The sequence below is a fragment of the Haemorhous mexicanus genome, chromosome 9 (genome assembly GCF_027477595.1).
Source record: "Haemorhous mexicanus isolate bHaeMex1 chromosome 9, bHaeMex1.pri, whole genome shotgun sequence".
NCBI classification, from domain to species: Eukaryota; Metazoa; Chordata; class Aves; order Passeriformes; family Fringillidae; genus Haemorhous; species Haemorhous mexicanus.
The window spans coordinates 6,361,031-6,376,466 of NC_082349.1; the positions used below are offsets into that span (position 1 = coordinate 6,361,031).

The 15,436-nt window shown below is 41.9% G+C and overlaps 1 protein-coding gene across 7 annotated transcripts in view; it reads right to left on the reverse strand.

Annotated features, from left to right (window-relative positions):
- Positions 1-588: 588 nt before the first annotated feature.
- Positions 589-15,436, reverse strand: part of OSBPL9 (oxysterol binding protein like 9) — a 57,457-nt gene continuing 42,609 nt past the window's right edge. For 2 of the 7 annotated variants that reach the window (XM_059853836.1, XM_059853839.1), the window contains 16 exons: positions 12,683-12,721; positions 9,658-9,751; positions 9,118-9,219; positions 8,512-8,671; positions 7,739-7,851; positions 7,336-7,454; positions 5,961-6,046; positions 5,562-5,730; positions 4,469-4,553; positions 4,077-4,187; positions 3,599-3,662; positions 3,344-3,484; positions 2,407-2,485; positions 1,983-2,074; positions 1,468-1,603; positions 589-1,375 (listed from right to left, as the gene is read on the reverse strand). In XM_059853836.1, coding sequence (XP_059709819.1) covers positions 1,301-1,375; positions 1,468-1,603; positions 1,983-2,074; positions 2,407-2,485; positions 3,344-3,484; positions 3,599-3,662; positions 4,077-4,187; positions 4,469-4,553; positions 5,562-5,730; positions 5,961-6,046; positions 7,336-7,454; positions 7,739-7,851; positions 8,512-8,671; positions 9,118-9,219; positions 9,658-9,751; positions 12,683-12,721 — 1,665 coding nt within the window. In that variant the 3' untranslated portion in view covers positions 589-1,300. Of the gene's footprint in view, positions 1,376-1,467; positions 1,604-1,982; positions 2,075-2,406; positions 2,486-3,343; positions 3,485-3,598; positions 3,663-4,076; positions 4,188-4,468; positions 4,554-5,561; positions 5,731-5,960; positions 6,047-7,335; positions 7,455-7,738; positions 7,852-8,511; positions 8,672-9,117; positions 9,220-9,657; positions 9,752-10,770; positions 10,901-12,682; positions 12,722-15,436 lie in introns of those variants that run through there. The other 5 variants (XR_009487469.1, XM_059853837.1, XM_059853840.1 and 2 more) reach the window with 5 other exon arrangements.

Here is a 15,436-nt window from a genome sequence, read left to right on the forward strand (position 1 = left end):
TTCCAGCCAGCCTCTCATCACCTTCCCAAGTTCATTCGGAAGAGGCACAGCCCTGACTTCCCCACGGGTCTCCGGGTGTCTGGAGCTGTGGGCTCTGCCCTCGTGTCCAGCCTGGCTTGCACCATCCCTGCAGTGCTGCAGCAGCTCCTCAGCAGTGACAGCTCCTCAGGAAAGGATCTGCAGCGCTCCCGGAGCAGTGACAGTGGGTGGGAGGGGGAGACAAGCCCAAGGCTTCCATCTCACACTGCTTTTTTAGTTTTTCTGTATGTGCAACATAGACAAGATGAAATCAAATAAAAGCTAGACTTAACTGTGGAGAGAAAAGTAGTTTGATTGCTGCATCTAGCTACTTAATGATTATTAACTGTAGCAAAAGCACACAATGCAGAGGTTCCTGATGTGCTGGCAAGGCTGGATGTGGAGTCCAGAAAACTTCTCCTGTGGATGCTGCAGACGCTCATTTTGCTAGTTCATTGCCTACTTTAAGAAGTAGGTTTAGCTAGGTGCAAGGATTATTCCAGTGGAAAAACAAATACCTCTAATACATTTCACATAATTAATTTATCATGACTCAACTGAAAAACAGTCTTCCTGCAAAGGTTTATTATGAAATAAATAAAAAGTCCATAAGAGAAGTTTGAAAAATCTATTTTATGAAGCTTTAAGATGCATTGGGTAGAATTATATATGGTTACATTTCAATCTCAAAATAACAGTTATTTTGGGCAAGACACTGAAATGCCAAAAGATTTGATTATCATACAGGTGGAAGATAACATTTATGTAGCATTTTCTAACAAATTGTCCCATCAGAGGAATCCTCATATTTACACGTTGCAAACATCAGCGAGATTTAAATGACACCTTGCATTTTGTTCCTTGCGTTTTAAATATGTAGGACCCAGGATTATTATGCAACTGCTCCCAGCACCGCCGTGGCCTTCACAGTGGTTACACAGTGTCTGGGCACTGCCACCAGAGCCAGTCCCTGCCCGGAGCTGCTCAGCCTCTCGTGAATTGCTTTGTCTGTCTCAGTAAGTCCAGTATCCCTGAGATAGGAACCGCTGCAGCTGCAGGAGGGGCGGGGCTGTGCCGGGTACTACGTGATCATCATCTTCATCATCGCTGCAGGTGTGGGCTCAGCTGCCAGCCCTGCCCAGCCCAGCCCAGGCTCCCAGGTCCGGGTGTGGGCTCAGCTGCCAGCCCTGCCCAGCCCAGCCCAGGCTCCCAGGTCCGGGTGTGGGCTCAGCTGCCAGCCCTGCCCAGCCCAGCCCAGCCCAGGCTGCGGGGCCTCACCCCCTCAGTGCTTGCCGGCAGCGAGGCGCTTCAGCAGCGGCTCGTCGTACACCCAGCACTCCCCATCCTCGTGGAATAACTGCAAAGGAATAGCCACGTGTGAGCCTTTTGTGACTCCAGAAAGGAACAAAGGCCTCAGGCTGAGCTTCACCCTGCTAGAATAAAGCTCACCCTCGTTTCCCACGAGGTCTCGTTCTCCTTCCTGGCCCTGGCCTCGGCTCTCTGCCGCTCCTCAAGCGCGTGCTTGGCAGCCGTGGCTGCGTCGATGTCTCTGATCTTCAGGTTGTAGGTGACATCCTTCCATAAGCTTCAAAGAGAAAGGGCAAGGGAGACTTTTATGGGAGCAGAGTGCTACAAGTTGGAGACAGAGCAGTGAATAAAGGTAGATCTCAGGTTAGGGAAAGGGCAGAAAAGCCCTCAGGTTATTTGATACTTGTGCTGTTATGGCAGGAGGGAGGAGGCTGTGGTGGAGCTCTCCAGACCTCCCTGAACATTTGATCCCAATTAGGATGTGACTGAGAACTCCAGGTCTCCTCTTCCCCCTTAACTCCCCAGCCTGCCTGTACCTGGGCTCAGGGAGAGCAGGGCATGCAGTGCTTGTGTCAGTGCAGCTTTAGTCCCTGTACTGCAAACTGGTGTCTAACTAAAATAAAATCTTAATGTTCCCAGTTAACTGAAGTTCTTACCAGCGAGACTCAAAGTCGTCTTGGTCCTCCAATTTCCTTACCTTCTTCTTTATTGTAGGCATTTTCTTGGTATCTATAAAGACAGCATTCTCCTGGAATGGAAGATTAAAAAGAAATAAACCTATTCAGTTCTTTAGCTAGACTTCACATTTTCTACACTCTAGTGCACTGGTGAGCAGGAAAAACATGAAACATGGTAATTCTTCAGATTCTCTTCTTGTATAGAAATCAAGCTTCCTTAAGAATAAATAACAAAGTTTTATCCCCAGTTCAGCATTCATTTGGACACCTTCATAGGAGGTCCCAACTATTAGTGTTTGTTTAAAATAAAATACCAAGCCTACAAAACCAGCCCAAACCTCCCTTTCTAAGTACAATCTTGTATTTCTGATGAAAAGAGAAAAAAGAAAGTAAGCTGTGTTACCCCTGTGGAGTACTTTGCATACATGACCCCATTCCATTCTCCTTCAATGGAGCAGAAGGGTTTCTTGTCATTTGGAGAACTAGAGAGAAACAAACAGTCATTTCTCAGCTGTATTACAGCAACTGAAAAATCCTAAAGGATCAAAACTTGGTCTTCTGTAAAGCCTGGTTTATATCAGCCAAACAATCCCTGCCCAGCAGAGAGGAGAGGAGAGTTCTGCTCACAAGGGGGCAGTTTGGCATGAGTGAGTTACATAAACCTTAACAGGAAGCACTGATCAGGGTAAACCAGGCCTTGCCCGAGGGCTGGAGCTGCATTTAGAGTTTAGGAAAGCAGTTACAGGCCTTCCACACAGATTTAGGGGGGTGAGTTTAAGCTTAAAAAGGTTTCCAGGCTACTGGGAAACACAAGACACCAGTTTTTAAATGGCATCTATCAATGTGTCAATGATTTAAAACCAAGCTAAACCTCATTTTGTCAGCATCCACTTGCTGGCCTCACAGCACATCTCCAAACACGATGGGAATCCCCAGTGAAATCTCTGTGCTGGGTATGAGCACAGGCTTTAACCAAAATCCACCAAACCACAGGCAAAAATATGGGAAGTTTGCAACAGACCCACTACGAGGAGTATCCCAAGGCTTGCTGCAGTTTCTGTATTTGTAGGAAAGGTAATGATGGAGACATTTGGGAAATTCAGGACAGCAAAGTTCCCTTTGGGAATTGGCTGAGGATGTTTTCAATCAGCATAAAGTAGGACACAGGCCTGTGCAACTTCCTCTCACAACCTTGGCTATAAAATGTCCAATTCCATGACAGGTAATGATGAGCTAAGTTCTTTTGGGTGCTGCTGCTTCAGCATTTTACACTCCTGACTGTCTTGTTAAAGCTGTTGGCATTTAAGAAAGGAAAAAGTGAGATGAAGGAAGCTGCTTACAAAATTTCAGCTGTAATTCTGTGCTTCTTCCCTCCATAAAATGGTTTTGTGTGGAAGACAATGGAAGCACTGTAACCTGTCTTTGAGCAATTGATGCTGCACTCCCCCCCAAGCTCTATCCATGGCACAGTGAGAATAGACCTGCAATTAGAAACACAGAAATGCACATAATGATCAGCTCTTGACCAATAAATACTAAGCACAAAACATTACAAGGCATTAAAAATGAAAATAACCATTAGAACATTTACTTGCCTTCCATAGCCATTAGGAAAAGTCAAAATATAGTGTTCATCATGATCTAGGCATGTAACACACCCTGTTAAAGAAAAATACAAATAGATTTGAAAAACATTAAGCAAAACCTCTACAGAACTTTTCATAATGATCTCATGAAAGATGCCATTAAAAACAGGTGCCATGAAAAGGAAAGGTGGAGGAGCTTCATTTTTAATGAGAACTGAGAATCATTTTTAATGTGCTGAGAACACCCAGCTTCTGGAGGAGGCAGGGATGGCTGTATTTTGGGGAAAAACTGGGCCCTAGGTGTTGTCAGCACACAGAGAATGTGGAAGGAAATCTCTAATTCAGATACATAAGCTCCAGTTACATAAATTCAACCGTTGCTTACATTTATTACCATGACTTTAAATAATTTATGCAAATTATTCTATGAAAAATCCTAGTTGCAGAATTTAATTTCTCCTCTGCTGCTCAGTTTACACACACATACCTTGCCCTATGTTATGAACCCCAATAGACATTCCTAGGAATTTGGACTTGGTCCATATGTGAGCATTGAACTGTATCCTCTTGCTAAAACACTCTGCATAAAATGCTGAAACTGAAAAGAGAGGCAGGTATTAAAAACAGCAGCACAAACATTGATACCTCTGTTCCCAAATTCATTCACTGGGAAATATCCCCAGGTGCCTCACACTTCATGTGTAACAGAGTTTGCAATTACTTTCTCACAAAAGCAGTTTATAATTTTTCAGCCTTTATAAATATTCAGCTTTTAAATCTGGAGAAAAAGTATAAATCCAAGATTAAGCCAAGAGCTGATTTTACTGTCCCCCCTCTCCAGCTGCCACCTCTCCTGGCAAAGGTGTTGTCACAACTTACTTGGGGGATGGTGAGAGACCTGCTCTGCCACAAAGGTGACGTTGCTTTTGCTGACCCAGGGGACTGGTCCTTCTGAGACTGGCTCCTGTGGGACAGGGCAGAGCATTCCATCACTCAGTGCCTGCAAACACTGCAAGCTTCCCATGGAAGCTGCTTCCACCTTTAAAGGCTTCTGAAAATGTACTGCAGGACTCCTCAGTCCTGGAACCAGGATCCTTTTTAAAGGATCTACTCTCTTATTTTTAAGTATGAATGTCTTTGTTTTAATTGTCCCCAGAAAAAACAGTCACACTGAAAGACTCATGTAGAGACCCAATTACCAAATAAATAATATTTGGGTGGCAGAAACAGTTTTTGCTTTTGCTTCTGAAAAAGTCTGATCTGCATATTAATAATGATCAGATTTCATGTACCACAAAGCCATAAACTAATATTTATTTCTTGTGGCAAAGACTGCAAAGTGTTGTTAATTCCTGCTTAGAAGCAGTGGAAGCCCAAATACAACACTGCCTTTATGCCAGCAAACTGGAGTGCAAATATTCACCTCAGTGACAAGATTTCAGCAAACAGAGCAGTGGGAAGCAAAAGAAATGGGAAAAATGCATGGCTTATAGCCAAATAATCACATTGACTTGCATGTATGACACTGGGGCTACATGAAGCACCTCACAGCAGCACTTCCCACACCACCACTGGCAACTTCCTAAGGCAAGAGCCCCAAATGAGGGGCCAAAAAAAAGAAAAACAACAACAACAAAAATCCCTTCTGGGCTGCACTGGTTTAAAAATAAAAGAAAAAAGTAAGAACTCTGGGAATAAACAAATTCATAATCAGTGCTATGAAACAGCTCAGGGAAAAGACACTTTCAACACATCAACTTGTTCTTTAAAAAACAATAAATTTTGTTATGGAAGATTTTATACTTCTGTCAAAAGAAAACAAGGAAGGATGGGGAGAATTGGTTAAGAAATTGCTCAAGCTTGTTGATTTGCTACTTAAGCACAGCATAATCCATTTCAGGCAGTGACTTGACAAAGCTTTGGGTTGCATCCCTGCATTGTGGGCTCCAAAAAAACACCACAAGAAACTCACCATGTCATCCTCAGTGCCAGGCAACACCCAGTGGCACCGGAAGATCTCTCCCAGAATGGGATTGTAAGGCTTCTTAGCAACTGACCCTTTCCTTCCTGCATGGAAAGCTGAGAGGTACCATTTCACCACCTGAACCATCCTCTCCTTGGGATCCTTCTGGTCACTAATGCTACAGAGAGAGAGAAGAAATGACAGGCAAAGTGAAATATAAGCAGGGACCTTGGAAACAGGAAAGTTTTATGGGTGCTTGGTTGTTTTACAAGTTTGGCTGATTTGACTTTTTTTGAAGTTTCAACCAAAATCCAAGCAATATTCTTCAAAACTACCAACTTGTGGCAGCCCAAAAGGGCCAGAACCAGCAGGAGAAGCAGTGAATGCTCCTGTCCCAAAGTCAAATACCTGACAAACAAGTCCGGGTGTGCAAAGAAGTCAGCATACATTTCCAACAGCGACCTCCTTTCCAGGATAAACGTTGGGAGAACCACCTGAGTGAAGGAAAACAACTCATCCAGCTGAAGGTTTTGAATATCCTGTACAAAAGCCAAGTGTAAATAGCAAACAGAGCAGCCACAGCATCGGGTGCTCTCAGCTGAGCTCCAGCTCACCAAAGAGCTCTGACATGTGCAGGTCAGCTGGCACCTTCTCCAAACCCTCAGGTTTAACAGCCACACTCTCATCCTGCATGGATTCTAGTCCCACTCAGAGCACACCAAAAGCTGTTCTGAATTACACTTTCTCTGCAATTTCATTCCATCTCTGTGAGCAGTGCCCATTTTCAGTTACAAACACTCACTTGCAGTCCCATCCTGCTGCATGTCTCTGCCAAGATGAAGGTTCAGCTCTTCCCTACTACCCCCCAAAGGTCCATCCTTGTGGATCTGCTCAGTGTGATCCACCATCACTTACTGATGCTGACAAGCTACATGCTCATAACGATTCCTGAGCCTAATTTTCAGCTATCCCAGGAATTCCCAGAACAGACACAGTTTGGATCAATTCCTATTCAGAACTGCCAGAAAGCTTGAGCAGTTTGCTTGCGAGCTGCTGGCTGTTTCCCCAGAAAAGTGTTATCTTTTTATTATCTCCTGTTCATTCCAGGCTGGACAGTTCAATTCATCCACTTCAGGAAACTTAAGGATAAGAATTGATCCCTCCCGTCCTTTCTCACTCTGGAATTACTTTATCCAAGCTGCCTGGAAAGACCAACACCTTCAGAATGCTGCTCATTGTGCCTTCAGACAGACACCAGCATGAATCTCATCCATGAAGAACCCAACCCTTTCCTTGCCAGACCTAAGTGTAGCATTTCAAATTACACATGCAACTTATTTCCTCATTAAGATCCCAACTAAGCCAAGCTTTTCCCTATATGGTTACTTCTCCCTTTCACTTTATGTTTTATTGCTTGCCACCATACCTTGGGATCTTGGAGCTCTTTGTTCTAGGAAGCTAAAGACAGGAGTAACATTTCAGCATTCTCCCTATGCTCCCTATGCCAGCTTCACAAGCACTCCAAGAATTAGGTTCAAGGAGAACAAACAGCTACTTTCCATAGCAAACTATTTTCCCAAACAGATTTTAGCATCTGGATATACTTATTCTGCAGCTACTTTCCCCCTTCCAGTGAGAACTCCAATTCAAAAACACCATGCTAAAGAGATTACAGCTTAACTAGCTCTTAGAACAAATATGTAGTTAAATTATGCAACCTTTTTTTTACACAGAACTCTGGGTTTACTGCCCCTCCCATCCCCAGGAACCCCAGCAGGTTTACCTTGGTGAGGTCCATGCCTAATCTCACTTGTGACAAGAGATGCATGATGACACTTTTGTGCTCCTCCACCGACTCTCCTTCCCCATCATCTTCTCGGTCGTCGGGAGGATCAAAGAGATCTGAAAGACCAAATAAATGGCTTTGGTTTTCCTCTAAACCTTCAAAACCAGACTGTATTTCATTAGCATATATGTCCAAAAATACAGGTTTTAAACCCTACAATTCAGCAATCTTCCATAGGTAAGGAAACAGTAGATAAACCACTTCCCAGAAGTACCTTGCCATACACACACACACACACACACACATCTATATATATAAAAAATCCTGCATATATTGACCCAGTTTACACACAGATTAACAATCAATAGCTCCTTACTGAAAGTTCACACAGGCCACTTACCAGCATCATTTGTGCCATTAGACATGGAGGAATTGAGGGACTCTGTGGTATCTGGACGTTTCAGGCTGCTCCCCGTGCTGCTCCGAGTCAGGACTGCAGCAGACCCTGAAGAACTACAGAAGACTAATAAATTCTCACAGTTCAAATGAAGTAATTCAGACCAAATTATTGCCATCTGATATTCAGACAAGGAATTTAGTGATAGACATCAATAACTGTGCAGTGGCAGACATTAATACACATGGTGCATGCTAATTCACAGAAAGCTCAGAATGGATTCCAGCTGGAGGAATGGGACACCCTGCAGCCTCAGATAACACATGAAGGCAGAAAACAGCTGACTAATCCCTCTCTGGAATGTGTAGCATCTCTTAAAATTAATTTTTCAATTAATAAAAAATGAAGAGTAAATAGAGATTTTGAGAAAAGGGTGCCAACTTCAAAGAATACCTTTTAGCAAATGTGTGAGGGAATTGGCCCCTTTCCAAAGGCTGCAGCAAATGCAAGTGGAATGCACCATGGCCTCAGATTACAGCTCTGAGCTGGGGCCTTCCAGAGCTGGGTTTGGTAGAGTTTGTGAACATTTATCTGAGTGAAAGGGAAGGAGCAGAGGGAGAAACTGCCTCCCTCTACCTGTCTGTGGCTGAGGGCAGGGGTAATCTCAGTCTGTTACACAAAGTGGCTTTTTGACCTCCCCCACCTTTTTAAAGCAATTTCTAAGCCATGCCCTTGGAGACACAGACTGCACACACTGCACACTGCCAGCTACTTACTCCATGCATCGCTTTGGGGAAGAACTGCTCTGGTAGAACTCATCAGCATCATAGAACTCATCCTCACTGCTTGAGTAAGAAAAATCTGGGACTGTATTTGGAGACAGGTTGACATGGCTTGGAGAGGTGAGACTGCTGCTAGGTGCTGACTGCCCACTCCCTGTGGAGTATTAAAAATTACAGAAACAATAAAAAATAATTATTTCAAAATCTACTTAAATAAGAATTGTTCAAATCAATAAAGACTGACATGAACTCAAAAAAGGAATTTACAAAATTAAAAGCAATAATTAGGCAGGTTCATAAAGAGTTTAACAATTGACAAAAGGAAACTCACAAGGAAAATGAAGAGCACAGAACACTAGTAAAGTTTAAAGGACATGTTTTCTCCAATTACTGCAGGATTGCAATGCTGAGGAGACAAAGGGAAGCCAGTAAAACTCGCACATATTGTGTATACATGGTGAGGAGAAAGAGCAGCATTACTGGTTTTAACAAAACATTGAAATTGCTATTGATGAAAAGCAAGATGCAGGCCAATAATATTGTTTTAATGACTAATTACAGGGTTTCTTGGACTTCAATAAAAGTTCCCCAGAACTGTACCTGTACTATTTGGTGTTGGAGTCTGGTTCCCGAGTGATGCTACCACAGGTCCCACTGGCAAAGAGGAGGGCCTCTGCTCTGACTTGCACAGCTGAGCAGGTTCTAGGGGATATTTTGACATGTTAACCCCAAAATTCAGAAGGAGATTCCACATTATTTCACCTCACCTCCAAAAATTAAATAATTTTCTATACAAGCCATTTGGACAGAAAAATGTGCAGCCATCACTTTTACCTAGGTTCTTTTTTTATTAACCAAAGATGGCATTTAAAAAAAAATAATGCAGCTGTTTAGCTAGAAAGCATTTGCAAGCCAGTAACTGAGAGTAAATAAAACACATCAGCTTATCCCCAGAACCAGGTTGGTGAGAATGCTCTGTGCCTCCTGCCCCTGCTCAGCCCCTCTGAGCTGAGTGTGCAGCCACTGCTCTGGGTGGCTGCTCCCAGCTTAGCTGGCAGTGTGACAGCCTGGGAAGGGGCTGTTCCCAGCCTACCTGGCAGTGTGACAGCCTGGGACATCAGGGGGCTGTTCCCAGCCTACCTGGCAGTGTGACAGCCTGGGAGGGCATGGTGCTGATCCCTGATGGCTCCAAGGGGCTGGGCTGATACACGGCGTCCACGGGGTTGATGGTGCTCTAGGCAAGAAAAAGAAAAGCACATTTTTTTCCCCTTCAATTAAAAGAAAATAAAGCATAGACAGCAAGAACATTGTGAGCATGAGAAATGCCCAAATGCAAGAGAGTGAATCCCTGAGAGAGGAAGAAAAACACAAATTGACAGTTGAGGACATGAGAAATACTTTTGAGGTGGGAATATTTTGATTCCTTACACAGACTGCACAATAAATTGGATTTGATGCAGATTTGAAGTGTCCTATAAAGAATTCTTATTTCAGGTTCTTGCTTCTGGTATGCCACCCAATGTCCATTAATTAATAATGCATGCAAAGAGTGGAAAGTTAGATGCAAATTATCTGGCCAAAATTAGGATAGGTAATCAGTATTTAAAAAAAAAAAATTTTTCTCAAAAATTCATTTTGCAGATCAACCCATAAATCAAAACAAGAATCATCAGCATGCTTAGAGCCATGAAGCAGCTTTGTTGGCAAAATTCTTCCCAAAGCAAGCTGAGAGGGTTCAGTACAGCTCAGCAGAGGACACCTCAACCTACTTCTGAATGTTGGCACTTGGAAAATGAAGCACCAGGTCAATTCAATGCTCCCAGAAGTCACTGACTTCAGTCAATGTCCTTGGTTTTTATGTATCTTGGAAATCTGAACTGCCATGTCTTTTAACCCAGCACATAATCTAAACACTGTTTGTTATTTATGTTTACACACAACCACCAGAACGTCTTGGTTGTTACTTGAGTTAAAGAGACATAAAACCCTTTTCAAACATCTTGCAATTTAAATGCCTGATCTATCAGAACTATGAAAATTTTTGCTCAGTTTGCTCAGAAATGCAGTCAGTATGTTCATCTCTATCCTCTTTTTTTACATCAGTATTTAAAAGAAGTGTCTACAATTGTTCTCCTCTCCCTCTAGTCCATTTATTTCTATTTACATTCAGACGGAGGGAAACAGGCTCATTTTAACCTTCTTCCCATTTTCCTACTAAAGGCAGATTCCTTTCCTGCCTTCTTTCCCAGTTACCTGAAATTCTGAACTTTATCCTACATTTGGATGTCTGGACAATGCTCTCAGACACATGGTGTGGTTCTTGGGGCTGTCCTGTGCAGAGCCAGGAGCTGGAGCACTATGATCCCTGTGGATCCCTTTCAACTCAGGACACTGTATGACTCTAAAAATCAGTGAAAAGTTCTATTATTTTTTTTAATAGCACAGATTTCTTTAACTAAAAACAGAACAATAATTCTCTGCTTATCACTAAAAAAAAAAAACCTCCATTAAAAACATCCATAAAAGTAGCTTTCTACAGTTTCATTGGTTTTACTACTCAGTATACAAATAATCCAGTACAGGTAATTTATTCCACTGCATTTCAGCATAAAGGCAATGCCCCCAGTACTTCACCTCCTTGTGGAATTATGTATTCAGCATAGGAAGGTCCCTGTCCCACAGAATTCACAGTTTAAAATGATGATCCCATCTTAAGAGTTAAGATTTAAAACCCAAGATGGTTCTATGATACACAGGATGCTATTGCTACCTACATCTCCTTTATTTTTCAGGGAAACTAATAATCCACATGATACAGAACACTGGTATGATAAAGAAAGAACAAAGTCACTCTGGTTTTGTATTCAGGGTTGTAACCTCATCCTTAGACAATTCTCCTTACTGCAACAAGAACTGGAGTTTCTTGTTGGATATTTTGAGGGATGCCTTCATGAGCTAGAAACAGCTGAAGGCAGACCTGAAAGTCTCCTGCTCTGAGTTTAATAACAACTGAATAACAATTACACAGAAACAAGACTCACCCCACCATGGCAGCAAACAATGATTGTTTTTGATTTCTGCCTAAGTTTAAAGTGAAATCCTGACCTTTTTAGCCCAAGGTGATGGTGACCTCCACAGCATCACAATTTCAGACTTCACAATCACTGATCCACAGTTAATATATTCTTACAGAAATATTTTTTCCTCCCCAGAACAGGCCAGCCCACAGATAATGAGATCAGTGGCTAATCAAATTCAGACTATATCAAGCTGCAATATCTCTAGGAAATGTCTTGGTTGCAGCCCAGATGTGCAGGTCACCTGTGCCTGTGGAAGTGTCTTCCTGCACAGCTTCTCTTTTCCAGGGGACATCACAGAAGCTGTTCCCTCACACTAAGACCTGAATTATGTTCCATCTGCAGGGCACACAATAATTCACCTTATTTATGATAAGCACAAAACTGAAATATGCATGTGCATCTTCAGCCCAAGGTTCACACCAGAAAGTCCCACTGCTAAAGCTGTTTGTAGTGGACAAACAACCAAGGCCTGGGAATTACTGACAGCTCTAAGGAAAACACATCAGGATTTTCAGAGTTTTTACTGAAAACAATCTCCTATTAAAAGTATCTGAAATGTACTCAAGTGACAAAAAAAGAACAAAGAAAGAGAAACCACGTGTGACCAAAACCAAAAATGACAGAAGTTACATTAAAAATGCAGCAGTTCTATTAAAGAAGAAACATTGCTCAGACAGACATTACACAACTCTGCATCAAAGGAGCAGCACTGTAGAAAAGACAAACTACTTGAAGCACAGGGAGAGCAGATCTATTTCCTACACAGAGACACTTCAGACAGAACACAGGACTATTTCTACCCCAGTAATTTCCCTTTCATCTGTTCACATGGCAGATTTTTATCTAAGTGCTCAGTCACAGCACTGCTGCTCAAGACACTCCATCCAAAACTGACCACTCTATCTTCTAAAGACAAGGGTGTTAGGCAACCTCAGGAGCTAAGGACTCAACAGGAATTTTAACAAGACACTGGAAGCAGTAAATTAGAGAAAGGAAGAAGCATGTTGCAAAGTGAGTGGAAATTCAGGTCTCTGTTCACATGTTCTGCAGAATTAAAAGGAGGTAAAGATTAGATTTAAACTTACTATAAGTCCATTTGCGTGCTTCTCCTCATTATTTTGGTCCTTAAGGAAAAAATGTTCAAAATATCAACATAACAATCTTGCATGACTTATCAGTTCTGTGCTAAGTGAGAACAGCGAGTTTCCCTCAGGAATGTTCACATTTTCAGCCATAAAATGCTCCTCACCATGTGATACAGTAACTAAACTTGGAGGACACAATTCCACACACAGTCTCTGCACCTCTGAAGATCAGCATTTCCTGAGGGCCTGTCCACATGAGTGCAGACAATTTTAAAAATATCCTTTCTGTACTGCAGAGTACCATTCTGATTTACAATGTGGGTGCTCCCCAAATACCTAGGAGCTCCCCAAAATATGCTCTGCAGCTCCTCTAAGTCCCTGAAAAATGAAGTTCTCAGTTTCTGTGATTAACACACAAGAAAGAAGTTTAAGTTGAAAGGTTTTAACTTTTGCCTTTCGGCATCCACTACATTTTAAAATGCTTTAAGATCATTCACTATCTCAGATTTTTGTTTTTTTTTGCCCAGAAGCATAAGTGAAAGAGCAGGCAATGTAAAAACCATCTGTCCCCAGGGGAAATGACACGAGCAGCAGAGCAGTTAATGCCAATCTGCAGCCAGCACAGTTTTAGCACTGAACAGCAACAGTATAAATTCTACTGAACAGTATAAATTCTACTGAACACTGAGCCAAATCTCTTCCCTCCTGCTGCAAAGTTCATATTAGTCTGTACATCAATGCCTAACTTTATCCAGTGTGAACCTCAAAAATGTCTGCAGAGTATTCCCCTGGATTTCCAGTTACATTTTAAAGGAACAAAGGAAAAAAAAAAAAGGCTGTAAGAAGTATAAAGAAAACTGGCACATATTTATGTTTTGATACTTAATACATCCTTCCTCAGCTTATACAGTTGGCAATAGGCTGTCCAAATTTCATCTCTGCTCGTTGACATTTTTGAAGTGTGGCTTTCCATGACAAAAAGAACACTAAGGACAAAAAGTTCCACTGGGTTGCAAATTTACAAAACACATAATTTTTTTCCCAACACAAAAACCCTCCATGTTGTGTCCATCATCTCTAAGACCTAGGAAATAAACCACAAAGATGCTGCAGGAGCACTGGTGCTTGCTCTCCCACCTCAGTAATGCACCAGCAGCAGCATCAGTAAGGTAGGGATGGCAGAAATTCCACAAAACTGGGCAGGCAAGACTGGCCAGAAATAGAGTGAAAAAGAGAAGGGAAGGATGCAAAACTAAATATCTAAATTATAAAAGGTACTTCATAACACCTATATAACATACATTTCTAAGACTGAGGTTTACCATCACTGGTAGAACATTTAATGCATTTTACATTAATTTATTTTACACCACATACATCAGCAGAGCTGGACATCTTCAGCTGCCACACACAGCCACAGGCCAAATGCTCCACCTTTTTTCATTTTGTAAATTATTTTGTTCCCACTTTTTTTATTTTGACTGCTTTTTGATAAGCAATGAATGTATTATGACAGATTCCTCTTTAGCTGGTATTTAGTTCATTATTTTGGAAATGTCATGAGTCACATCAGTAGGAGTGGTGTAATTACACACTCGATTTACCAGCAAGTTTAATGAAAATTTAACTGTCCAAATGCTAACACAGGTAAAAATCCATGAAACAGAACAACTGAACACAATTAAAAAAAGAAACAAAAGAAAACTCCACTTAACAAAAGTCCAGATTTGCCTCAATGTTCCAAAATAATCCACATCATAAATGGCTGTGTGTTGGAAACAGAGAGTTCTAAGTATGTAGAGAAGTGGTAACACAGATTGGCAAATCTGTGTGCTAATGAGAAAGGCACTGTGGAAGTAAAAATGGGGTGCATTTAAAAGATTATTTCTTTTCAGCAGTGTCAGTCAGCAGCCATACTTGCCCTACAGATTTGGGAAAAAAACCCTGCAGAACCTTAAAAGGTCTCTAATGGAGAGCACAAAGCTACAGTCAGGCACAGCACATTTTTACACAGGGATTGCATCATACACAGACAACTTGCAGAACTGTGGAAAAAAAAAACCCCAAACCCCTCTGTATTATAAATTTTCTACAGCAGTAGGAAATCAGGATACTAACACAGTTAATGGAAAAGGTGTGGGGGGAAGGAAGACAGAATTCCCTTGTAGTTAAAAAGCACAGTTGTCTGAGAGACAAAGAAGGTAAAGTGATGAAGCAGAAAAGAGATTATTAAAGTACTGGGAATTTTTTTTTTTCACTATATGTGGATCAACATCTTGGAATTAGCTGTGCATAAGGCACTCCTTTAACCCACCTTGTCTTCAAAGCTCCAAAAGAGCTTCAGATATGCTTTAGCAAATAACCAAAACAACAAACGCCCACTCCTTAGTGGATAAACTGACCTATTTACACTGGTTAATATTTAGTGGTACTGAAAGAAGGACTTCAAGGTCTGATTTAGTGCAACAAAAAGCAAGTGTTAGCACCTTTGGGGGACTCAAATTCCACCTGCCTTTACACTCACATGGCCCCTGGAGCAGTAAAGTACTGAACCTGGTCTAAATGACTGCATCTGCCACTACCAGCTTTGTCCATTATCAGCAAAGCACCTAAAGAACTTCAAAATATGGTTTAGCATCAGCATAGGGGGTCACATTTGTCTAACTCCCAATGAACTCACACAGAGCAGAAACAGGATTTGATATTCAAGAAACAAGATAACTCAGTTACCAGCTCTGATCAACAGCCTGAAAA